The sequence below is a fragment of the Antechinus flavipes genome, chromosome 3 (genome assembly GCF_016432865.1).
Source record: "Antechinus flavipes isolate AdamAnt ecotype Samford, QLD, Australia chromosome 3, AdamAnt_v2, whole genome shotgun sequence".
Classification (NCBI taxonomy): domain Eukaryota; kingdom Metazoa; phylum Chordata; class Mammalia; order Dasyuromorphia; family Dasyuridae; genus Antechinus; species Antechinus flavipes.
Window position 1 is genome coordinate 465,205,733 of NC_067400.1, and position 27,484 is coordinate 465,233,216.

Below are 27,484 nucleotides of genomic sequence, written 5' to 3' on the forward strand. Positions count from 1 at the left end.
AATCGGAATAGAAGTGAGTGCAAGGGATAATGTAAAAATTTATCCTGGCATGGGTTCTGTCAATAAGTTATTTAAAAAAAAAAAAGATTTGTGGGTTATGTCTTACATAAATAAAGCCTCAACATTGTTCACTACCTCCAGTACATTACTATAACTTTCTTGGTATGTGTTGAAGTGATTCAGTAATTAGAGTTGGGGTCTCCCATCTCTCAAACTCTTGCAGTTCAACAAACATTAAACAATTAATAGGACACAAAGACAAAAAGCAAACACCCTGACCTCATGCATTCGAGTCTCCACGCCTTTCTGAAATCATCCTACTGATCTGAATAACCATTTATTAAGCACCAACCTTGTGGCAGGCACTGTGTTAAGGAGGGAGGGATACAAAGAAAGACAAAGTCTGTCCCTGACCTTAAGGAACTCCCTGGTAATGGTGGTAATAATATCCCAAAAATTTATCTACAGGATAAATTTAAGAGTTGTGTTTTCCCCACGCTTATAATTCTGGAGTATTCATAAAAAATTAAGGAAAATGACAGAGAAGGAGATTCAGATAAGGTGCTACCCGCACTGAACTTCGAAGAGGAAAAGGATTCTGAGAAGACACAATGAGTAGGGAGAGAAGGGAAGACGGAGTTCGACGAATAGCTAGGGCCGTTTATTTTGTCTGGAACCTAAAAAATCTGAAAAGGAGAAATAAGGCTGAAAAGGTATAGAGGAACTTGACTTTGAAGGGTTTTAAGAGCTAGGATGAGGTGCTTTTTTTTTTCTTCCAAGAGAAAGAAGTGAGGTCTTTAAGCTATCAATAAGCATTTATTATGTAATAACTCTGAATCAGGCTCTATACTAGGCACAGAAGATAAAAACACGAGACCTTTGCTTTTTAAAGACTTAAGCGGCTACTACTATTACGACTGAAACATTAGGTCTCCATAAATTTGCAAGTGTTGGAGTAGGTAGGTGGCGCTGAGGATAGAGCATCGGGGCTGGAATCAGGATTCAAATTTGCCTTCAGGATGCTAGCTGAAGTGATTCTGGGCAAATCCCTTAACTCTGTTTGCCTCATTTCCTCATCTGTACCAAGAACCGGAGAAGGAAAAGGCAAAACCACCCCAGCAGCTTTACCAAGATGGGAACGACTGGACAACGGCCAAGGCGCGTACAGGATAAAAAGGAAATAACTAACGGAGGGCACTGGAATTAAGGTGACATTTCATTTGAGAGTTAAAGGAAGCTGAAGTGGAAGAGGGAGCGCATTCCAGGAAGGGGAGGAGGGCGGTCAGCGAGAGCGCCCAGATCCGCAATGAGGAATACGGTCTTCCGGTCGGTTAAGCCAGTCCTGGGATTGATGAGGAGGTGGTTGGGATTAATTAAAATTAATTAAAAATTAATTAATTAAAAAGCGAGAGATGAAGGGCTAAGGAAGCGCCCAGGGGAGAATCCCGGCAATCAGCACAGATTCTTCGCGCAACTGCGCACGCGTGAAGGCCGGACGGAGCGCGATACCTCAGGGCCCTAGGTTTTCCGTGCCGGCGCTCTGAACTACTGTCTGTGGCGTGTGGGACTGGTGAGTGTCCGGCTGGGCGCGCGGCCCGGCACGGGGAGGCAGGAATGTGAGGGGAGAAGAAGTGCTCGAGCGGGACGGGCGAGCAGGGAGGGAGATGGAGCGCGCGGTGGCAGCCACGACCCGGCCGGCTCTAGCCAGACCTGGAGAGTGCGGATCACCGCTTGCCCTCCTCAGTGTACTAGTGTTCTCTCCCTGGATCCGCGCGGGTGGGAGAAGGCTTTTCTGGGATTTTGTTTTTGTTTTTGTTTTTCCTTCTGCCGTCCAAGGCAGCGTGGAAGCGGCCTTCCTCCCGGCACCGCAGGGCCCCTTGTCATGCGCCTGCGCTCTTCACCCCCCTCCCCCATCCCCCATGAGAAAGCACGTGCGCTAGTCTTACGAGGCTTTCTTAGAGTTATTAAGGACTAGATCTTCGAGGAGAGACCTTTGGTTTGGAGCCTCAGTGTGTAGGTTCAAATATGGGCTCTAACACGTTATAGTGCAAAATTTAGAGGTGGAGGCGTCTTGGACACATTAATCCTGACATTAGCTCTCTAACTGTTTGCTTCTAGTTTACATGTTGCCTCCTGTTAGACCTGAGCTGGCAGCAGGAATTGGTTTTGGTTTTTGTGAGAATCCCTAGGTCATCTAACCCACTGTTTCCTTTTAAAAATTCTATGCCACACTATTATGTTTCTAGATTAGGTGAAATGCGAAAGGGTTCAGAACCGTTACCCATGCCCATTAGTGAGATTTGTGGGGAATTCGTGATTCTTTGAAAGCATATTTTTGATCCTGAGAATAAAAAAGAAGAACCACCCAAAAAATACAATCAAAATAGTATAAGTACAGAAGTGAATGCAAGGGATAATGCTGTAAAAAATTACCCTGGCATGCATTCTATCAATAAAAAGATATTTAAAAATTTAAAAAAAAATAGTATAAGTGCTGCAGAGAGTCAAGGAGACTGAAGACATAAAAAGGAAAATACCGTTGGCTACAAATACCCTTGAACAGAGAAATTGGATTTCTGGGAGCCAGCCATCACAGACTACTTTAAACCAAATTAAGTTAAATAAAATGAATATCACAAAATCCATGATCTTTGAAGAGTCAGGAGAATCAGGCCTGAGCAGGCCATCCAATAACTTTTTCTAAAAAACTGAGAAACATTGAGAAAGTATTAATAAGCTTTGTTCATAGGAATAGGAGATATTCTTCCTAATCACCAAACAATATAAGGAATACCTGAGTGAATATATACAATTGATTAAAAATTAAATTAGCTTTTTAGCTTGGGAAAAGTAAAGTCTAAGCATATGGTGAGTTCTGGTGCCATACTATACTTTATCAAAATATCTGCTCAATTTCATTTTCCATCCTTGATTGTCCTAGTGAGAATGAAGAAGGAAGTTTAAATCACTAGTTAATTTTTTTTATATTATTCCCTTTGGACAGATAATAGAGACAGCTGGTTTCTAATCCATTAGAAAACAAATAGCTGGACTGTTTGCCATTCCATTTTCTGGATACCTTCTTGGCTTTTTGCTCCTGAAGAACAGCTTCTCAATTACTAGTTCATTCTTTGGCCATCCTTTCAGTCTTTTGTGTACAGTGTTCTCATGATTCTACTCCCTTCACTTAGCATCAGTTATAGGAAGCCTTTTCTGAACCTTCCCTGTCTCTTTCTTTATCCAATCCTTAGTATTTATTTTATATATGCTTTTATATTTATGTACATATAATCTAACCAATAAAAATAATTGTTTGGCCAAATGTGAAGCAAATCTTTCCTAAATCAAATGTGCCTAATATTAGTGATTAATTGGGTCACTAATATTATGGAAAAAAGAATGATTATGAAAAGAGATTATGGGGTCAGCTAAGTGGTACAGTGGATAGAGCACTAATCCTTAAATCAGGAAGACCAGAATTCAAATCTGGCCTCAGACACTTAACACTTCCTAGCCATGTGACCCTGGGCAAATCACTAACCCCAATTGCCTCAGCAAAAAAAAAAAAAAAAAGATTATGTTAAGTGTATAAGATAGATGCCTCTCTTATTTTTTATTTTCTCGAGGAGTCATTACTAATACATAATAGTTACTGTATAGTAGAATTTCCCAAATAAGTTTACGGTTGACATCTGCTTAGTTCCTTTTTATCCAGTTGTATTGTCCATTTCTACTTGACTCCAATTGATTAGGTTTTTCTGTGACTTTGGAGCCCTGTCTAAACTTGTCCAGTCTTTCCAAACACAGGGGATAACGGGAAGGGAAGCAGAGATGAAGAGGAGGGAAGGCCATAGTAAGAAAAAATGAAATGCTAAAATAAAAATTCTGGAAAAAATTCCTTGCTGCTTTTAGTGCTGTGTAATATTTAGCTTGACCTAGAATATCTTCTGTTTTGATCTTAGAAATTATAAGGAGAGAAAGAGATGAAATTTCTTCCTCTGAATCAGAAATACCAATTCCAAAATCTAAAAGTAAATCCTAAATTATTTCATTCTTCAAATCACTTTGCTGTTGGTTTTACCACCTTTCTCTCATAAATACCTTAGCATATACATATTAATACTTACAGGGAGGCTTTTTAATGTAATTATTCATTTGGAGTTCATTGTTGACCTTGGAAGGAGGGTTTTCAATTGAGAGTCAGGATCTAAAGCCAGATTCTAAGAGACTGAATGGATGGTGAAAAAGTAGATCCCATTGATTGTAGACAACTTTTTTCAAACTTTATCAGTGAAAGAAAGGAGAGATATTAGATGATAGCTAGATGAGGAAAAATGGTAAAGAAAAGGCTTTTGGGGGACAGAATTTTGAAAGGACCGATGGATAAGATAAATTGAAAATCGTAAGAAAAGGGAGAGATCAAGATTCTGGGAAAAACAGGAGGAAATAGTTTCTTTAGTTATCGGTTATAAAATACATTGCATACAAAGAAATTGACTTTCCATCAGGAAATTGCTAAAAATTATTTTAATTAATCAAGATAGATTTATAACAATCCATCCTTATTTAGCAGAGTTTTGACATGGTCAGATCAGTGCTTAGGAATAAAAAATCTCAAGTCTTTTATGAACTGATGCTGAGTGAAGTGAGTAGAACCAAGAGAACATTGTATATAGTAACAACATGATTATGTAATGATCAACTGTTATGCTCTTGGCTCTTTTCAACAATGAAGTGATTCAAGATAATTCTAATAAACTTGGGATAGAAAGTGCCATCTGTGCCATCTGTGGGGCAGCTATTTGGTATAATGGATAGAGTATCAGCCCTGAAGTCAGGAGGACCTGAGTTCAAATGTGGCCTCAAACACTTAACACGTACTAGCGGTGTGATCCTGGGCAAGTCACTTAACCCCTATGGCCTCAGCCAAAAAAAAAAAAAAAAAGGTGCCATCCTCATTCAGAGAGAGAACTGTGGAGATTGACTGTGGATCAAAGCATAGAATTTTCATTTTTTGTTGTTGTTGGTTTGCTTTTTTTTTTCCTTCTAGTTTTTTTTTTTCTCCTTTTGATCTGATTTTTCTTACAAAGCATGACAAATATGGGAATATGTTTAGAAGAATTGCACATCTGGGAGATGACTACGAACCACTACATAGAATTCCCAATTCCTCTATTTTTGTCCGCCTGCATTTTTGATTTCCCTCAAAGCTAATTGTACACTATTTCAAAGTCTGATTCTTTTTTAACTGTTTGGACATGTATACTAACATTTAATTTATACTGTAACATATTTAACAGGTGTTGGTCAACCTGCCATCTGGGGAGGGGATGAGGGGAGGGAGGGGAAAAGTTGGAACAAAAAGTTTAGCAATTGTCAATTCTGTAAAATTACTCATGCATATAACTTGTAAATAAAAAGCTATTTAAAAAAAAGAATTGCACATATTTAACCTATATTAAATTGCTTGATGTTTTGGAGAGGGAAGAAGGGAAAGAAGGAGACAAATTTGGAACACAAAATTACATTTTGCAAATGTAAATGTTGAAAACTATCCTTGCATGGATTTGTAAAAATAGAATACTATTAAAATTTTTTAAAAAGGAATAAAGTTTTGCCAGCTCTGGAGCATGGATTAAAGAGAAAAGACTGAAGGAATGAACACCAATGGAGAGCTATTAAGATGGTCCAGAAGTCCCTGATAGTCTCAATAGCACATATTTAAGAAATGCTATTTAAGGTTAGGTGTATAGGAAGGAGGTAGAAGAGGATACTTGTGAAGTCCCTTCTCATCACCTTACCCTTTTCTTACATAGGAATTATTAAGATAGCACAAATGAAAAGTATGTTGATTTAGGTTCAAACCCTGGTTCTACCACTTACCTATGACAAGTAATCAAAGAAGATTAACTTCTCAGAGCCTTAGTTCCTCATTTGTAAAAATAAACTTGATGTATTTTAAGATACTTTTCAGTTCTAAATATGTAGTCTTTTTGAAGGTCAGTATGCAGAGACATATCCAACCAAGGTAATTTTTAATGATACTAATAAACTAAACTGTATAACCCAACAAAAGAATCAATGCACTTATTCATTTTATGGGAGACAATACATATTTCAGCCATCTTGTTTGCTTTATTATCAGTTGAAGAAATGGCTGATTCTGATGATGATGACATCCCTCAGCTTTCTTCCCATACCCTAGCAGCTCTGCAAGAATTTTATGATGAACAGCAGCATCGAAACACTGACCCTGGTGAAGACAATAAATATAACATTGGAGTAATAGAAGAAAATTGGGTAAGTAAATACATTTTAAATTCATATCTCGCTTTAAAGGAAGAAAAAAGTCAGTAAGGCAATAACTATTTATTGAGGGCCCAACATTTAGTGTGCCCAATTTATTACAAGATATTGGGTGGGCCTATACAGATGAATTATAGACCATCTCTAGTTCCTGCCTTCAGAGTACTCATGATTTAGTTGGAAAGAGAAGCCGACACAAAAAATCATCTTATAATTTAAAGCAACATATAATTAATGTGATGACCACATACTTTAAAATCAGCTGGAGTCAGGAATCTGGAAGTCAGGTTAGGGGAAAATCGTTGATCTTTATTCTTAGTGAAGGTGAAAAAGGATCAAAGGTGAAGGGGGATTGGAGATGAAGGGCCATCGTGATAGCAATACGAGCAACTGTGACAAGACGCCAGCTAGCAGTCTCTCCTTCCGCTTCCCTTTCCGCTCCCCTGCCTCCACCCACCAAAATCATCTTTTCCTATACAACACATCAGGACTTGCACAAAGAGTGGGCGGGGGTCATTCTTTCTCCAAGCTTATATATTAATAGAGTATGGTCCAATTATTATTTAGCCTCACGTGCTTGGGACCTCAGTGCATCAACTCGAACCTCAGCCCATTGCAAATTAATCTAACCCCTAAAGACTGCTAGGTGGTACAATGAATAGAGTACTAGGCCTAGAGTCAGAAAGATTCATGAATTCAAATCTGTTTCAGACATTTACTAGTTATGTGACCTAGGCCAAGATACTTGTCTTGTTTGCCTCAGTTTCCATATCTGTAAAATGAGCTGTAGAAGAAAATGGCAAACTGCTTTAGTATCATTATCAAGAAAATCCCAAAATGGGGATAATAAAAGTGTCAGACACAACTAAACAATAACAACAATTTAGTTCCTATATGTTTTTTGAGTCTCTTCAAAGCTTTTTTCAACCTTTCTACCTCAATATCCCCAGTTCTACCCTCTCAGTAACTTTATTTCTCTGGACTCCCATAATACTTTGTATATCTGTTAGGCCATTTTCATATTCTATCTTTTGCCTTGTTTTTTTTTTGTTGTTGTTGTTGTTTTGTTTTTTAGTTATTTGAGTAATTGATGATTGTAGTAGATTGCTGATGGGTCTGTTTGCTTCAAGTTTTTCCCTACTCCCATCCATTTTTTATTTAGACACTATTTTCCAAAACAAAAGTCTGTTATTGTCAGTACTCCTACTCAATAAACTCCAGAGGTTTTTACCTTTGGATTGAATACAAAATGCTCTGTTTGGCATTCAAATCCCTTTATAACCTAGCTCCTTCTGTCTTTCCAGCTTTCTCATATTTTATATCTGAACTTATTCTTTTTTATCTCTGTAGTGACACTGGCCTCTTGACTGTTCCAGAAACAGTCACTCCATGTCTTGTCTCTGAGCATTTTTTCTGGCTGTCCCCCATACCTGGAATTCTCTGCTCCAATTACCAACTTCCCTGGCTTCCTTCAAGTCCCAACTAAAATTCTACTTTTTCAGGAAGTTTTTCTTAATACCTCATTATACCCCTGCTTTCCCTTTTTTAATTATTTCCTAATTATCCTTTGTATAGCTTGTTTAATATATATTTGTTTGAATCTTGTCTACCCTATTAGATTGTAAATTCATTGAGGATAGGATTATATTTTGCCTCTTTTTGTATCCATAGCATTTAGTACAGTGATTGGGACATAGTAGATGCTTAACAAATGTTTTTGGATTGATTTTGTAATCGACTTCTGCTTAACAGCAAATGTGAATTTAAATCCCAACTCTGCTACTTACTAAGACCCATGGTAAATTTTCTTTCTTTTAATCCTTAAATTTCCTTTACTCTTTAAATGGAGGTGATAAATGGAGAGCTAACCTCTCACAGGCTAGCTGTGAGTTTTTATGAAAGGAAGGAAGAAATAAAAAAAGGAAGAAACCAATTTAATAACTGCTACTATGATACACCAAGAAATGAGTTGCTCAAGAAATTGGTTAAATTAAAATTAGAGATTATGTATATATCTTACTTTATTTTTACTTTTTCCTACAAAAGCTTTTGAGAAGGAGGGAAAGTTGTCAATATGAACTTCTCACATAGAATTGACAAACAATTCAGGCTTACATTTTTCTATCTTTAATTTCCCATGATTAGCAGGGCTACATGCTTTTCATTTAGACATTTTTATAAACAAATTAAATGATTTTTTAAAATCTGTTTTTCCCCTACGAGAATATAGATGGAGAGGTTTTGTTTTTTTTTTTTCTTTTATAATCTCTGATTAATCTGAGTCTTTTCTTTCCTTTTGGGAAAGTAGGTACCAGATTAGTGATTTCATTGGTTATAGAAGATCCAACTGAGGAAACTTCTTCTGGGTAGGGAGATCAGTACTTGTCAGGTAACTTCTACTTTTAAATAATTGAGTAGGTTTTATGACTTGCCCAGACTCATACCATCAGTATATGTTGAGAGATGAGAATTGAAACCAGGACCCAGTTCTTTCTACTTACTTGCCACCTCTTTTTCTATGGAAGCCCTGCCTTTTAACCTAGAAAAAGTTTCACATTCAAAATTCTCTTCACTCCCATGAATCGACAATGACCTCTATAGGAATGACACCCAAATCTATATTCCTGTTTAGTAGTAATATTTTTCTCCAGAATTCATACAGGATCTTATTTTCACTTTTCTCCTGCATTTATCACATATTGTAGTTTTGAGTATGTGTGCTATCCCCATCACTAGATTCTATGATCCTTGACTGCAAAGATCCTGCAGTCCCCCTATGTTAGAGAGGTGTGGTTAACTAATTTTGAAAGCAAATTAAGAATTAAATAGCTTAGGTTTTTTTAAACACAAAATAAAATGTTCTTTTTCGTGTATAAAGTAGAATGTAAGAAGAAGATTGTACATGAAACTGAATCTCTGTTGCCTAAAGCTTGCTTTTCCTTTGAAGTATATAATAAATGGGTATAATAAACTATATCATTTTATATCATATAAAATATGTAACAATATATTACAAATATAATAAGTGTAATAAATGAGCATATAGCTTTCAAAACTATTCTACTTCTCTGTTTCTTTCTGTTCCCTTCTGGGCTTATTTGTTTTGTTTTTTAGTTTAAGAATTAAGTTTGATTCCATTTTTATTCATTTGACATCCATTTTTTTATTTTATTAGAATTTGTTTTCCTTCCTCCCTTCATGTTCTTTGCATTTTCCATCTTTTCCTCAGTTCTTCTTATTTTTTCTCTCTCCCTTTTGCCCGCCAAACTCTTGTGTTTATCCCATCGCATAGCCTTTCACAGTTTTTTCAGGTTTTATATTCCTAAATCTTACCAGCCACAGAACTTCCTTCATTTCTCAATCCTGGCTTTTCCCGATAACAGATTCCTTATTTAGCCCAGTAATGGTTGTTAAGAGGTTATTATTTGCTGTTTTAATTCTGTATATATATGTGTGTGTGTGTGTGTGTGTGTGTGTGTGTGTGTGTGTGTGTGTGTGTGTTAATAAAGACAGACAACATGGTGAGGTAAGTAGAAAGCTGGCCTTGAAACCAGAACACCTTTCAATTCCTGATGCATACTGATTATGTGATCCTGGATAAGTCACTTAACTTCAAAACCACAAATTAACATATTTATATGTTATTTTATTTTTATCTATTTGTAACTAATTCCATTTTAATCTAGTTAGCTTCCTGGATAGTTTGGTGTCTCTTCTTTGAGCAGCTCTAAGACTGTAAGTTCAGAGAAGGTGTTGATCTGCATAGTAGATTAAGCTACCTCACTTAGGAAATCCTTATATCAGTGAAGTCACAGGGGATAACAAGAATTTTACTGTCTTGGTCTCTAACCTATGAATAGTTGGAGCTACACAAAGTAGGCCTAGAGAAGGTTTTAGTGATCAAGTAGCATTGTAACAAATCACTTGCAGAGGGAGAGGAATGTAGTTTGCAAACTGGAAGTTCTCCTGAGCAGTTCTTTATTCTTATCCTTGTGTTAAAGATGGCAATAGTCAATATTGGAGGGTTTATAGAAAAGTAAGCATAATAATACTACTAAATCCAAGGAGGTCATGGATTAAAAAAAAAAATCTCATATATGTTACATATTTATATGAACACTTATTTTTTGGTAACAAAGAACTAGAAACAAAATCTAGATGCTGGTCTGTTGGGGAATGTTGAAACAAATTATATTATAAACTGTAAGGAATGACAAATGTAATGAACGCAGAGAGACATGGAAAGATTTACATGAATTGATGCATAGTAAAGTAAATAGATCCAAGAAACAATAAAAATGATAACTACAATGATGTAAATAGAAAGAATTATCACTACAGAAAAATTGAAACTGAATGTTGTAAAATTACAAAATAGCAATACTGGTCCCAAAGAAGAGATATAAGAAAATATCCCTCCTCACTTCTTTCCAGAGTTCCTCATCATTTCCACTTGGTCACTTCTTTCCATTGTTCCCCATCATTTCCAACTCAGCAGTCAGTTTTTACTTGTTGATGAGTATTATAACTAGAATAGAATTCCTCCCCCCGGAAGACTCCTCTTCTTGAGTTCAAATTGGGTCTCAACCACTTACTACTAGCTGTGTGATCCTGGGTAAGCCCCTTAACCATTTTTTTCCTCAATTTCTCAACTATAAAATGAACTGGAGATAGAAATGGCAAACCACTCCAATATCTTTGCGAAGAAAACTCCAAATAGGATCAGAAAGAGTTGGATATAACTGAACAATAACAAGGCTGGATTATAAAGAATGAAATTATCATTAAGGAATGTCAAGAATTGATTATCTCCTGCCAAATCAAACTAACCTAAAGATACACAATATTTGACGTGTATTTCTGAGTATCCCCTGCAGTCTTTAGGGGAAGGATCTTTTCTATTGAACTTCCTAGGATAAATGTCCCAGGGAGTAGATAGAATTCCTTAGCTGGCCTGGTCACTCTAGATGTGGCCTTCCAGAGGGCTTGTACTATCACCTAAGTGACCTCCCACAAGTCATTTAAGTTAACAAACATTTACTTAGCAATTACTATGTGTCAGGCACTGTGCTTCTCCATAACTTTGCTTCTTCCTCTCTTAAAAGAGAATGTTGGAGCAGAGGACTTCTACCATTCCCTCTTCTCTTGAGCTATGAACCCGTGATTCCTGGTGGGATTCCTTGTGGCCCAATGATGTACTGTCAGTGATGAGACACAGCAATATAGTTCTCATAAGGAATTTCTTTTCTTGGTTTCATCTGTGGTTATTTCATTACAATGTTGTGTATTTCTAACATGTAAGATGCTACAACCTTCTTTAGGCTTTCTCAGTGTTTCACAGTTCACCTGTTTTTAAATTCCAGAGATTCACTTAGGAATGGGATTATTATTTCTTCTCTCAGACAGGTACACTTCTCTAACTTGGAATTTAGTTTCATGAAAGTAATTTTTATTTTAAAATTAATTTTTTTTCAATAAAACCTGTTATCTTCCTCACACCACTGACTCCCCATTGGGGGAAAAACATCCCTCATAAATATGCATAAATAAGCAAAACCAATTTCCACACTGATTGTGTCCAAAATATATCTAGACCTGGGTTTCCATCTGTACCCTCAATCTGAGGATATTTGTGTCTTATTTCCTTATCTTCAGATTACAGGATCTTAATTAAATGACCTCTCCACAGTCTGTTCCTGTGCTAATATTCTATGAACCTGTGAATCTCTGGCTGAGGATTCAATTCACCTGATATTTATTAGGCACTTATTTATATCCATAGTACTAGGCTAGACATTGGAGGATTCAGGAAGGCCAGCAACACTGTCTGTGTAGAGTGCTAGAAACCTTATCTTACCCCTAGCATCTGTCCTTCCTACCTTTTAATAATAGATTTGAGTAACTCTTCCCTGAATAATTACTTCTGATTCATCCCAAAACTGGCAAAACTTTTTACTTGTCCTCCAATTCACTGTCATTTATTTAGAGATCTCAGTCACAAATATTAATTAATGCAAGAAAGTCTCACTGGTTATGAATACATATATACTCTGCAGGCTAGCTTATGCTTCTTCTTATCCGAGTTGTAGAAAAGGAAAATGTGTACTTTAGATGCTCATTAGTTTGCTGTCTATAATATATAAACACAAGTACATTAACGTATTTGGACACAGATATGTACTTCTACTACCAATAAAGAAGCTATTTATCAGAAGAGAAAAATTTGGAGAAGTTTTTGGGAGGGAATTGTAGGATTGTGTATGTTTCATTAGCTACCTTAAAAAAAAAAAGTTTGTTGTGTCAGTAATTGCATTTATGATGTTTTTTAATACCCCCACCTTGTAGTCTAGCTGAGTTATTTAAAAGCCTAAAGAGCTAGTATATGTTAGTGCAACCTTGAAGAAAAACACATATGGAGGGCCAGTTTAAAAGACCCTTTTACTTAACTTAATGCCAGGAAAATGTAGGTTGATGAAGTCACTATTTAGGATTGCAGGCATCTATCTACAGGATGGGGCAGCTAGGTGGTACAGTGAAAAGAATGCCAGGCCTGGAGTCTGGAAGACTGCTCTTCTTGAGTTCAAATGGGGCCTCAACCACTTACTAGCTGTCTGATCCTGGGCAAGTCCCTCAACCAATTTTCCCCTAAGTTTCTCAACTATAAAATGAACTGGAGATAGAAATGGCAAACCACTCCAATATTTTTGTGAAGAAAACCCCAAATAGGATCAGAAAGAGTTGGACACAACTGAACAATAACAAGGCTGGATTATTGTACTATGCTTTCTAGAGGCCCCCCTGCTGGGGTGCCAAAATATACCGTTCAGACTAGCTCTCTGGAGGATCTCAGGACCAGCCCAAGTCCTTGGTGTTAATGAAGGAGTGAAGAAGGCAGGAGACCCATGAGGATGGTCAAAGATGGAATCCATTCATTTCAAGTCCTCTCAGCTCTTAAATATCTTAGTACAATTACATCACTACAGCACACTGAGCATGTGCTAATTATAGTACCATTACATCATCACAACACACTAAGAAAGTGCTAACTATAAGCACCCTGCTATTAATATGTAAATGCATCTCTTTACTGCAAGTATCTCTGCTTCTAGTAGAACACAGGTGGCACGCTCTCCTTGACTTCTTAGGAAGGGTGAGATACCCCAGGTGGAGATGAGAGCCAAACCAGACATTATCAGCAGGTTCCTTCTGGGCTGCAGGGTTTTATACCTCATTGAGAGTTCCCTCACTGTCTGTGGCTCTCTACAGATCATTGTTTTTCAGAAACATGCTCCTTGCTATGATTTTAAGGGGAAGCTGTTTTTTAGATGGTAAAAGGTTTAATATGTAAACAACAAAAGTGATTTCTACCCATTTCCCTTCCACAGCAATTGAGTCAGTTTTGGTACAATGAAGAAACTGCCTTACAATTAGCTACTGAAGCTATTATGGCTGCTGGTAAAGGTGGAAGGTAACTTTTAAACATTTTTTTTCCCACTATCTCTCAAATCTATTGTCAGTATTTACTTTTCTTAGTGAAAAATGCTTTGTCTTTAGGATTTTTTCTCCTATATCTAGACTTCAGATGGAGTTTAAAAAATATTTGCTGAAGAATTAATTGCTGTATTTTTAAAATTAAAATAGTAGTTTCATAGCTAAATCAAGTATATATTAGAATTCACAGTAAACATTGGATTTTTTTCAAGACTGAATGTAGTATCTTTTTGTATCATGGTTCAAATTTTAAAAATAGCTTTTGTACCTAGCCATAAACTTTGGTGAAACTTTATGATTGTGATTAAAGCCATCAATTCTGTACCAGATATTACAAATCAAGAAAATAAAGGAATATCTGTTTTTTTCCCAGAGTCACTATTTTTTAAATCTCTAATATTACACAATTATCCAGTATCTAATAATGTTTAATGAAGCAATTTTATCTTTGTTTTAGGGTTTGGTTGTTTTTAAATCTTTTTATCTCATATCCTTAATGGAATGGAATTATTTAGGTTCAAACATGAAACAGGAATCACTTGGAGTTTGTGCTAGGTCCTAGGCAGATTCTGGACCACCTTGGCCCCAACCAGATTGCTCGATTTAAAAGAGTAAAGACCAGAATTCCAATGAATCTGGCTTCTCCTCCCACTTCTAAGAAGTGGACTTGAAGTCGTGGACCCATTTTATATACTTATCTACATTCCCAACTTTAGGAAAACTTTAGGGAAAGCCAAATTAATGTTTAACCAAGAGCAAAGGGAGAAAAAAATCAGTAAAAATTTTTTTTCCTTTTTAATGTTATGGTTGGTACTATCCAAAGTCACAAATTATTTTGTGCCACTAGTCAAATATGGACATGTGCCATTCTAACCCTGTTTTATTTGGCAAAAAAACAAACTAGAAGCAGTGTCCAATATAAAATAAGGCCTGACTTATATAGGTGTCCAAAATATCTTAGTGTTGTTTTAAGCTTTTCTAACTTAATTGACAATTAAATGGTTACTGTTAAATAGCTATCATAGCCAAATATTATAGCCAATTAAAACTTAAAACTACACTGAGACTTTAGGGACATCCTGTGTATGTCTCATATACAATTATATAAATACTCATCCACTATTTTTCAAAGGCACTTATGTGGTACATTGGATAGAAAGCTAGACATGAAATTAAGAGAACATACATTCAGTTGCTATTTCTAGCACTTACTAGATGTATATCCCTTAGTCTCTATTTGTTTTACTTCCCTCACTTGTAAAACAGAGATAATAGCACCTGCCTCCCAGGAGTACTATAAGGACAAAATGGCACAATGTTTGCAAAATGTTTTACAAATCTTATAATGTTATAAAAATAATAAGTATTTTTATTGTTACTCCTAATATTTATAGGGATTTCTCACCTTTCTTTACTTAGCTAACCTCACTTGGTTCTAAAACTAATTAGCAGGAAGATATGCAGTGGTAGGGAGGTGGCAGTAAGAAGGAAGAAAAAAGAAAGAAAAGAAGAAAACTGTATTTTGGGATTTGGGGACCATTCCTTTTCTGTGTTCCACACACTCCCTTTTGTTCCTTATTACCTTGCCCACAATAGCCTACCCAATGCCAACATCAATTATCAGTATTTCTATTAGGAAGGAAGAAGTATGGGAAACTGTTGCAGAATTTCCCTTTATTGTTGATGAAAATTGTCTGTTTACTATATTGTAAACTTAGCTACAGTATCCTAAACTCCCTCCTATTGCGCTTGAAATTCAGTTGATAAAGAGAACCAGAAAAAATAAGTGAAGCTATTAATCCAATCCAGGAAAAAGTATTAACATTTTTTGAGTTTGGTCCCCCTCTGTCATGTTAGCCTTATAGTAAGCCATATAACTTAATAGGAAGTCCGGGGAAGTGGACAGGTAGCCTTAGAAACAGGAGGGTTAATTTGATGCGTGCAGGGAATAGCCAGTGGGGAGGTAGGCTCTTCCTGGATAGGCCATGTGACTTCTAGAAGAAAACTAGGCTGAGATTCTGACCTGGAACAAGTACAGAAATATAAAAGAGAAAAGGAGCCATAACAATTGATAAGTGAATTTGCTTTAGGCAAAATGACCAAAACTGAGATCTGAGTTACTAAGGATGAAGAAAGCTATTGGATAATCCATGCAAAAAAAGCCAACACTTTTAAGGGCATTGGGTCATAGGATTATAGTACCAGAAGGGACTTTAGAAATTAAGTTCAATTTCATTGTTTAACATACAGAAGGTGACTGCAGTGCTTCTCAGATATAAAAGCCTTTGAGCCTTCCAGGGCAGAAAGAAAGAAGCCACTGTAAAATCAGAAAGGTCAGAAACCCAGGGGCAGACTTAAAAGGTCCTTCCAAAACTAGGTAGTAGATTTTAAGAGAGGCAGACAATTCTAGCAGCCTTGTCCTGATTATACCTCAGGCTGGAAGCCTAAGAGTTTAGGACAACAGCCAACCAGGACAGAATTGAGGTCAGGCTGACTCAAGAGAGAAGAAATAAGAGTGAGGTCAGAGGAGATATTAAGAGAGCTAACTGAGAAAGATGAAAATTTAACTCCTTTTGTGTGTCCACTAAAAAGAAATGCTAAACCTTTCACACCTATAACTTTTTAAGACTTAAAATTTTTGCAACTTTTTTTTAAAGATATACAAACTTGAAAACCCAAAGAAGGTTATGTATTTATATTAGAAATTACAGAATAGAGAATTTGGAATTTATGATCCATTCTGAAGTTTGGGGTACACAGTTCACAGAATAGAGAAAGGGGGTGATTCAAAGTGAAAAATATGGGAAAGCACTTAGAGATCTCTTAATTAAAAAGGGGAGAGCACATGGAGAGAACCAAGAAAGATTCTAGTAGTTAATATTCAAGGAAATGACCTCTTGAGCTAGGAGAGAGGGCACAATATCAATTCCAATCTCAGACACTAGTTATGAGACCCTGGCCAAGACACTCAGTCTGTTTAAATTTCAATTTCTTCATCATTAAAATGAGAGCATTAGACTTAATGACCTCTAATGTCACTTCTGGCTCTAAATGTATGATCCTACAACTCCTCAAGGAGACTACATTCTAGTCTTCACTCTTTCTCTTCTTCACTGTCATTCCTGGTTATCTTTTAACCAATATGATCTTCAGTTTCTTGATCTGTAAAATGTAAATAATAGCATCTATTTGACAAGTTATGAGGCTCCAATGAGGTTTTATATGAGAGAAAGAGAGAGAGGAAGAGAGAGAGAGTGCTTGTGTGTATGAAATCACTGCTATCCGTTACTAATTTATCCCGTGTTTTTGTTATTGCTTAGAATTTTCTCTTTCTCCCAGGAAGGACATAGTAATTAGGTTCTCTACTGTGGGTGTACATTAGGTTGAAGAGATTTTTGTGGGTGGGCCTGAGAATTTAATCACAAAAGATACATTTCAAATTTCAAATAATCAAATTACAAAATAGACTTTTGGAATTCAAAATGTTGGCAAGCAAGGCTACAGGTAAAGATAGCTATTTCCTTGATAGCACATTTTTAAAACTTTATAACTACCAGAAACCAAAGGTTTCAAGTCATTTTTACATACTGATTCATAAAGCAGAAAATTGTTGTGTTGTCTTTTTGGAAATTTGGGATTATAGTAGAGTTCTCTTTTCAAAATCATGAGGATTTTAAAAATGAAGTCAGAATTGTTCTTTTGGGGGTTTTGTATATGCTTGAAATAAATAGTAAAGGAATAACATAAAAACAATAGGGACATTTTAGCCTTTGTGACATTTACAGCCAGCATTTTTCATAACATGTTCCTGATGTTTTAAGTTGGTGGTTGTTACTAACCAGTTTTTATGTACTTTCTAACCTCAAAATGATATGATGCAGTTTCTTAAATATACCATATTCTCTCAATATAGTATGAAGTGTTACAGATAGTGTTTATTTAAATTACAACTTGTGCTGATTTCACTGTCTTTTGTCTTTCATATAATCAAATGGAAGCATACACTCAAATAAGAGGTAAAAATAAAGACCTCTTAAAGAAAAAAAGGCTCAATTAGCTTTGAAAACCTTTCATGTGTTTGTTCATTCCCCATTTCTAGGATAGCATGTGTCAGTGCCCCCAGTGTTTACCAGAAATTAAGAGAATTGAAGGATGAAGACTTTTCAGTGTGTATCTTGGAATATGACAAAAGATTTGCTGTATATGGAGAGGAGTACATCTACTATGATTACAATAATCCTTTAAATTTGCCTGAAAATCTTACTCCACATAGTTTTGACATTGTTATTGCTGATCCACCTTATCTTTCTGAAGAATGTCTCAGAAAAACAGCAGAAACCATCAAGTTTCTAACACAAGGAAAGATTCTGCTTTGCACAGGTACTGCATGTCTTTCAGTTTCTTCAAAACATTTTATTTTTCATAAGTATCTTATTTAAGCTGATGATAATAAATATTTTTATTAGATTATAGGAATTACTAGATAATTTTAAAAGGTTTTATAAATTTGAAGTGCTATGAAAATTCACACTTACCTATTTCCTAAAGTTCTGAAATGTGTCAGTACAATTTGAACAAAATTAAGTGGCTATTAATCTTCTCAACATGATGTGTTTTTCATTGATTCCTCTTCTATCCTAGAGTACATAAGCCATCCTCACTTCCTGTTTTCCATATTCACTGGTTCCTATTTTATTCTTTCTGGAATAATATTCTTAGCCAAATACTTTAGTCTCCATTTATGTAATATCTAATACTGCTGAGTCTTAATTTTATGCTCTCACTCCAGTTATATCAATCATGAAATGGTAAATTTAGATTCTTCAAACACATACATACATACACACATATACACATATGTATATACATATATAGATATATATGCGTATGTATATGTATATATATGTGTGTATGTGTGTGTATGTATAGGTTGTATTTCTGTTACAAAGGCAAGTTTTCTGTGTCCTAGAATTATATCCTTCTAAGTTGATGTTGTATATTTATGAATAAATAACTTATATTATTTTTAGTCATATAAAATAAAATTGTTTTCTTTTAATAACATTTTATTTTCCTCCCAATTGCATGTAAAAACAATTTTAACATTTGTAATTTGTTTTAAGTTGTTCCAAATTCTATTCTCTCCTTGCCCTCCCCTTTCCCTGAGATGGTAAGCAATCTGATATAGGTTATACATATACAATGATATAAAACATTTCCATATCAAATGACTTTCTTAAGCCCATCTATTTCTTCCCTTTGTCAACCTCAGTTTGAAACTAAGTTAACCTAATAAAGACATAGTATTTGCTATCCATATCTTCTAGGTAACAGCAAATTGATTGATGAATATCCCTAAAGATATTAAAGCTAAGTTTACTGCTTTATAACTTTAAGGATTTTTCTTTTCTCATTTAAAAACCCTAATCATATTTCTTCTTTTTGAGTTTGTAATGATTCCTTAGGAGTTTTTACTTTGTCAGAATTATTCAATCATCAAGAGAGGGAATCAAGGTAGGCTTAGCCACTCTTAATTGCCAAAATTAAATACAAAAAATATGAATGTTTTGCTACTGAAAAACTGAGCATTAAGGATGAGTAGAATGCCACCTAGTGTTTAGCACTGAGGAAAGCCTTAAAAAAGGACACTTGTTAATACCATATTGTAAGTACATAGAATATTTAATTTTATATTAGGTATTAATTTAATATTAGAGAATTCCATTCTCTGTGGTATGTAGGTGTTTATTTTTTGTGAAATACAACTATGTTAATCATTAAGACTAGTAAACAATACAGTCATCTAGTCTAGGTCCTAAGCATTCCAACTCCAAGCCATTCTTTCTCTTGAGTGAAAGTTTCACTTGTGCAAAAAGGACTGTGTCTTATTTTTTTTGGTAGCTTCTGTTTAACACAGTGTTGGACACGCATAGACAGCCTATTATCCTCTTAGGAGATATGTGTTAATTGATTCTGTTCAATATTATTCTCATTTTATCAGGTGCTATCATGGAGAAAGAGGCAGCAGAACTTCTCGGGGTGAAGATGTGCAAATTTATTCCAAAACACACTCGAAATCTGGCAAATGAGTTTCGATGTTATGTTAATTATGATTCGGGACTGAATTCTGAAGTTAAATATTCATAGTACTATAATACAAAAAAATATTCTAAATAAAATTCTATTTTCTTTAACTCATTCATAATACTCCTATTAAAAATATGTCTCCACCACAGTATTTTCTGGTCCAGATTTGGTTATAAAAAAATCTTGTTATTTCTTAATTTTATGAACCATATTTATAATGCCTTTAGTGCTTGTTTTCTAAAAATTCTTGACCAGGTTGATTCATTAGGATTAGTTCTTTGTTCCTATGCAGTGAGAACTCAGTTTTTCATTTTTAGGGAGCATCCCACCTTTTTCCATTCTAGTACAATTCAAGTTGAGGGTGGAATTTGAATAAGATGTTCCTTTCTTTTTTCTGTTAGACTTTGTGGAACATAAGGAGACAAGGTCAATCTGAATTGGCAAGAATCTGATTCATGTAAATTGCATTTAATTTTACTCTTCGTTCTGGTGATATAATGGAAAATTATTTGTAATAATCACATGCTTATTAACAAATTGGATGTTGCTTTAAAATGCTTGAAAATTTTATTCTCCTATATAGGCTAAAAATTTACCTTATAATTTTTAAAGACTATATAATACGAAACAGGGCTTCCTATTTACTCATTCCTAAAAGCAAGCTTACTCTCACTCCACATGGATATATAACTGATAGAATACAGTATAGGAATTGGAATAAAGACTCCCAGAGCTTGTAAAAGCAGTAACTTTCCTGTAAGGTTCTAGGAGAATTTCCTCTTAAGGAATTGAAAATTTCTCTTCAATGCTGTTAGCTTAAGCCCTCGTTCTATTATGTTCTCCCATAATCAAATGCCAATTATTAACACCCCGATGTATTTTAACCAATGAACATCAATTATTTTCTATGAAGGAAGTTTTTTTTTTTTTACTGAGATAATATTGCAAGAACAGAAATATATATGTTTTCCCCCGATATCCAGCAATACATTCTCCCTTTTATTACTACAGTTCTTGAGAAGAAAGAATTTAAAAGTGCTTGGTACAGTGCTTTTACTCCTTCTCCTCCTACCTATCTCTCACCCCTCACCCCACCATTGCACTTCTGAATGTGAAATAATGAATAGTCAAAGTTGCCCGCTTACTCAGAAAAATTAGGTGCTTAAGGTTGTGTTATTTAACTGGGTTCAGTTATCCAAAAACTCTAGGATAGACTCTTATCATTGGTCTTCATTGTGTCTCACCCTTCCGAACTTTCTAAACTTTCAGGCTCATACCCTAGTCCCTTCCATCTCTGATACTCCTTCACCTATCACAGGAAAGAATAGATCCAAAAGATTCAGAAGCAACAGCAGAGCCATGTGCTTATGACTTCAATCAATCCAGGAAGAGACAGACAATAGGAAAGCTCTTTCTTTCCCCACCCAAAAGCTTATTTAACAGCAGTCCTTTTCTCTTCATTCAAAAGCAATCACACTGGAAAAAAGAACTGAATTGCCCCATTCAATAAGCCAAAAAAATATATATTGAGTATACCAAAACTAGAATTCTTGTGCCTGTTCTGATGTTGGACCAGCGCCTTTTTAGTTGACTATGAATGGATGAAAACAAGCTTATCCAGCTTCCTTAAAGATATGCAGTATGTATAATGCTATACATGGTTGAAGGATGGGACTCCTATTGAAGAGCTTCAGGGTTTTGTCCCCAAATGATGAGGTTGTGCGCAGAGCAGAGAGTTGTGGGAACCCTTTTGGTCGGTGCAAAGGTCTTTCATAAAGGAATTTATGAACCTGAAAAGCTAGACTGGTTAATAGAAGTTTATTATTGACATTGGGAAGTAGCCTTTACTAGAAAGACTGAATTCCTTAGTGGCAAGGCTCCAACAGAGGAATAAAAAGTTTTTAGCAGAAAAATCCTCTCTTAGCAGAGAAAGTGAATAACGTCTTTTTAGGGAAATAGATAAAGAGAAAGAAGGAGTAACGCTGAAAGAGAATATCATTTTAGCGGGCAGAAGGTTGCAGCTTATGCCAAGGGGAGAGAGAGGTTCCTCCATTCCTTGGCATGGCATGTTAGGTCCTCTGCAAGGAATGAGCCCCAAGTTGCCTCTTTTTATAATTGAAACCTCGGCTAGAAGCTGGGGGCAGCTATTGATGGGGGCTGGGAGCAGTTTGAGCTGGAATCAGAATAGAAAATCTTGGAATTGAATGAGTGTCTCTGGGCTAATTTCTAACTCAATAGGGTTAGGAGTGGTCCTGAACTCAACCAGTCCCATTGAGATAACAGAATGAAAGCACTTTACCTTGATTCCCTGGGGTTGGTCTCTCAGGGGAGAGCTTAGTGTTCCCCCCCAAATTCAGAGAGAGTGAGAGGGAGAGTTTCAGGGCTCCCCTTGTCGCTATTGGCTAATCAATCCCTTTTATGTAAAAGCACATTTTCCCTATCTATGGCATAGTGCAGAGAGCCAGATTCTGAGGATCTAAATGTAAATCTCTTGCTCTGGCGTTTGTTAATTCTGTGATGATCCTATAAATACCTCACCAATAATTATCCTGTATTTCATATTGTCTAGCAGTAGTAGGGAGTCATTGAAGATTTTTCAGTAAGGAAATAATATAGTCAGATGTGATTTTTAGAAATATCAATTTGGCAATTATATGAGTTAGATTCATTAGAAGGAGAGATTCAAAAAAAATGATTATTGCAAAAATCCAGTGTAATGCTTTCAGAAGTTTGAGACTCATAATTTTTGGGTAATTTAGTAATTTTATTAATAAGGCTAGAATGTTTATTAATAAAAAGAGGTCAGTGGCATTCTCAAATGCCAAAGAACTCTCAGGGAGGTAGGCTATTATTACAATGAGGAGCTTGACGATGTGACTTGGATCATTCAATCTTGTTCAAAGAAACTTATCAATTTCCATATTACCTGACAAAAGGGAGAATCTATATTTTCCCAGACTTGTCTGAGTAAATATAATGAGCAGTAATGAACTCAGTGACCTAAACTTAGAATTTATTTTATTATATTTTGATTAGATCTTAGATTGAGTAAGTCTTTGCCTGAGATTTCCTACACTGGTTGATTTCTGGATGAGAAAGTAGCAAAGGGGAAAAAATCTTTGTCCTGATTCAATAATTATTAATACAAGAAAGAAATAGTCATTTCTCTCACAAGGTAATCTCTAGGTGATTAAGGCTTGATTGAAGATAAGAGATAATGAGAAAAAAGCAAATCAGACCTTTATAAACCTGAAAGTACCGTAAAGATCATCTAATCAAATAAGGTAATAGTACAATGTTTTTCGAACCTTAAAGCACTATGTAAATAGTAAAGTAGTAATATTATTAGTCAAACACTTTGATTTGATTTTATTTTTTTAAAATTATTATAACTTTTTATTGACAGAGCCCATGCCTGGGTAATTTTTTTTACAACATTATCCCTTGCACTCACTTCTGTAATGACTTTTCCCTTCCCTCCTTTCATCCCCTCCCCCAGATGGCAAGCAGTCCTATACAAGTTAAATATGTCACAACACTTTGATTTTATAGATGAGGAATGTGAGGCCCATTGCCCAAGCTCACACAAGTATAAATGTCAAATTGAAGATTCAAAACCAAGTCCTCTGTATCTAGGTCCAGAATTCTTTCTACTGTACTATAAGATGGAGGGATTAGATTTGGCAAGGAGGGCCACAGCACTCTTAGATGACTTAAATGGCATTTTTAGGCCATTCACAATTTGTTTCCAGTCTTATCTAACATGATCCCCCTATATACCATCCCGACAGAGGGATATATAACTTTTATGTTCAAACAAACTGGATTACTTTGTGCTTTCTAAACTCATTTCTATTTTAGTGAAATAGGGCAAGTCATCTCTTATGCCTGGAACTTAATTGTTCTTCATCTCTGTCTATTGATGGACTCTATCTGGATGCCAAGCCAACCTTGATGCACTTCCCTTAAAGTTAGCTCTATCTTCTCAAATTTTCTTATTGTAAATTGCTTGAATTTTTTCTTATGTCCTTAACACATTTTCACTAAATAAATGTGTTTGTGTGTGTTTTATTCTCACAAAGTAGATAGATTCTAAGTTCCTTGAGGTGACTATCATTTATTTTCATAACCTAGTACAAAGCCTTAAAGTAGGTATTTAATAGATATGAATTTAAATTATCCAGATTATTATAATGAAAAGATTTGATGAATAATAACTGTTATTCAATAACTCCATGAGAATAATGCTGTTATTTTGACCTTTGACAGACAAGGAAACTAAGGCTGAGAGTATCTGAGTCACACTGCTAGTTAGGTGAGGTGAAATCCAAACTTACATCTTCCTTCATCCAAATCTAATGCTCTATCTACAACATAGGGAGGGAAAGGGAATAAGCATTTATATTGCAATTACTGTGTGTCATATATTGTGCTAAGCACTTTTACACATATTATCTTACTTAATCCTCACAGCAGCTTTGAGGAGTGCTATTATTATTCCCCTTTTACAGCTGATGAAAACAAGACAGATATTAAGTGACTTGCCCAGGATCATATAGCTAGTAAGTATCTGAGGCGGGTCTTCCCCACTCCAAGCCTGTCTACTCTACCACCAGCTGCCCCTGCTTCAAAGAGTAAGTAACCTTAAATATTCATTTTAGCTAACCCAATATTCTCTCTCTCTCTCTCTCTCTCTCTCTTTTTTTTTTTTTGCTGTGGCAATTGGGGTTAACACAAGTAGGCAGTACTAAGTGTCTGAGGCCAGATTTGAACTCAGGTCCTCCTGACTTCTCAGCTGGTGCTCTATCCACTGAGCCACTTAGCTGCCCCACTAACCCAGTATTCTACCAGAAGCATATAGACTGTTTGAATTGTATATGTTCATTGTTATTTTGTACATGTATGGATACAGCTAACTTTCATTCTTTTGGGACACACACTTATCCTTTTTGATTGACTGCTCAAGACATTTCTATAATAAGGTGGACAGAAGCAGACAATCTGATGTAAATCTTTTGTCACTTGCCAGTAGTTCTTAGTGAACTAACTTCGAAGGCAAGAGAAGCTTGAGTTTTAATCTCTTGCCATAGTTGTATGACCTTGAAAAAAGTTATTCTCTGAACTTCAATTTCAAATCTATAAAATTGAGATAATAATATCTCAAGGTCCAATTACTTGCCAGAGTTGTTTTGAGGATTGAACAAGATAATTTATATAAAGCACTCTGAAAACCTTCAATATATAAATATTAGTTATTTTCCAAATAATTGAAATAGCAAATCTGATTGCTTTGAATACCTTAATATTTAAAATTTTTAAGAGAATAGAAGTTTGTTCCTGCAATACAATATAATATGACTTCGATCTCCTCTGATCTATATATTGCCATCATTAGATGTTGTTCCCTAAAGAAAATTGTTTATATTTGATTTTTAAAAGAAACGATTATTTCTGTGATAGATGTATCACTCTTTTCATGATGCAAATGTAATTGCAGTTTAAAAAGCCTCTCCAGCAGGAAGATTTTCCCTGTTAATGTGTTCTCAAAGAAACACAAAAAGTCTTGACACTGATAGATATGTCACCATTGAAATCTGAGAATCCCTGAGAAAAGACTAATAACTTCTTTCCTAAAGAGACTTGAACAGTTAAATACTTAAGGCAGAAAGTTTAGAGAGACTGACAATTAAGTACCATTGGTAAAGAACAATCATCTTTGAGAGTATCTGAAGAGACTTTTGGAAGAACAGAATTTAGCTGCCTTTTTAGAAGGGAATTGGACAAGACATTCAATCTCTATGGGCTTCAATCTCTTTGCCTATAAAAATAAGTTGGGTGAAGTGTATAACTTATAAGGCTTTTTTTTTAGCTATAGAAGCTCAAAGAAGGAATTTTTTTAAAGATGTCATTTATTTATTTTATTTTTATAGCTTTTTATTTACAAGATATATGCATGGGTAATTTTTCAACATTGACCCTTGTAAAACCTTCTGTTCCAACTTTTCCTCTCCTTCCCCCACCCCCTCCCCTAGATGGCAGGTAAACCAATACATGTTAAATATGTTAAAGTATATGTTAAATACAATATATGTTTACATAAAAGGAGGAAATTTTTAAAAAATTATTCTTTGTTGTAGTTATGAAAATATCACAAAACATTCGAAACTATGAGAAAATTTAAATTTATAGATAGATATGTAAAGATAATATAAAATAAAAATGTGCTTTTGAGCATTCAAGGATTGATTAAATACCCCTTCTTGTCTAATTCAGATTACTACACAGGCTGTACAGCATGACACATGCATCACTAAAAAAGAAGGATTGTTTCCAAAGGGTATGATACTGTCACCCAGGAATGATAATGATGGAGAACAGCTTAGACTCTTGGCTCATATTGTCCTTAGCTTCACAAATGCAGTCCAAGCTAAGACCTCATGCCTTTCAGGATGTAGACTAGACTAGAGTAGAGCTTTCAGACAAGAAGCTGACATGATATTAAGAGGGGGCTTCCCTATCACCAGATAAGCAGAGCAATGAGGTTTTCTTAATCACTAAAATGAAGATATTCTCTGAATTGCCTAATAAGGAATGAGGGGCAAGGAGGGAAGAAACTTAATTCTAATAGCACCACAACATAAAAACAACTGGAATGAAGAAGACATCAGATCTCCAAGTCAGTTAAGCCTTTGAATACATATATCTTGGGAGCTGAGGCCAAATCATTTCAACAAAAGAGAAGTCAAGACATTTACTAAAAGATTATTCCTTTATCTCCCTCTGAAAAAATCAGGCAAGATAAATTCAGAGATAAATGAATATTGCCACAACCAACACATTTATTAGTATTAAAACATTGATTAAATAAGATTCCTAATCTTTATAATGATGATGTATAACATGATTCTCAACCCAAACTATAGCCTGAGGCTTCATTTCCCATTTCATCCATAATTGGAAGTCCTCATTGTGTTTCCTTTCCTTTTCCCCCCTTTTCTATTAATTTCTCCATCCTTCGAGATGAAGACAGTGCTATGTGTATTTGTTTTTTAATGTGAATTTATAAAGTCTATCATATTTCATTTACCTAGTCTTTCTCCAAGTGGTTGCTTATAATAACCCAGAAAGAGAAACTGTCTTTTAGTTTTTTTTCTACTGATAATTTATAACCAACACTTAGTACTTAATTATATGCTCCTGTAACAATTTTGACAAAATATAGTCACTGAACATAAGCTTTGGGATATTGGGAATAGTATTCTCAAAATTCTATAATTTGTAGATCCTTGTCAATTATCTTGAGGTGAATTCTGGAAAGGAGGATGTAAAAAAGCCTTTACAAATATGAATTAGAAGAAGCTATTATCAACTGCTTCTCCAGAGTCATCAGAACTGATGGGGAAGAGACAACATGGATGTGGGCAGAATGATCTACTTGATCAAGGGAAACTGAAGTATCTTAAACATGTATTAGATACTTAATTGAACTTTCACTGCTGACTCAGTGTGAGTCTGAAGAACAAGATTATGGCCTTTCTCATCCCTTTCTTTTCCTAGGGAGGATTTAAATCTGCTAATTTGTTAGTAATTTTAGAATTTT

The 27,484-nt window shown here is 35.3% G+C and overlaps 1 protein-coding gene across 2 annotated transcripts; it reads left to right on the forward strand.

Annotated features, from left to right (window-relative positions):
• Positions 1-979: 979 nt before the first annotated feature.
• Positions 980-19,995, forward strand: EEF1AKMT1 (EEF1A lysine methyltransferase 1). 2 transcript variants are annotated; one of them, XM_051986598.1, is made up of 5 exons: positions 980-1,158; positions 6,146-6,300; positions 13,692-13,774; positions 17,897-18,177; positions 19,799-19,995. In XM_051986598.1, the coding sequence occupies exons 1-5, from the start codon at positions 1,020-1,022 to the stop codon at positions 19,942-19,944; spliced, it is 804 nt and encodes a 267-aa protein (XP_051842558.1). In that variant the 5' UTR covers positions 980-1,019; the 3' UTR covers positions 19,945-19,995. The 2 variants fall into 2 exon arrangements, with proteins under 2 accessions (XP_051842558.1, XP_051842559.1); XM_051986599.1 differs by lacking the exon at positions 980-1,158 and adding an exon at positions 1,251-1,570.
• Positions 19,996-27,484: the final 7,489 nt, after the last annotated feature.

Excerpts from the sequence above, each read along its gene's own strand:
- EEF1AKMT1 (XM_051986598.1), top strand. The coding sequence starts at position 1,020 with ATGCTAGCTGAAGTGATTCTGGGCAAATCCCTTAACTCTGTTTGCCTC. Across the intron at positions 6,301-13,691 it reads GAGTAATAGAAGAAAATTGG|CAATTGAGTCAGTTTTGGTA; the intron begins GTAAGTAAATAC and ends TCCCTTCCACAG. Across the intron at positions 18,178-19,798 it reads AAAGATTCTGCTTTGCACAG|GTGCTATCATGGAGAAAGAG; the intron begins GTACTGCATGTC and ends TCATTTTATCAG.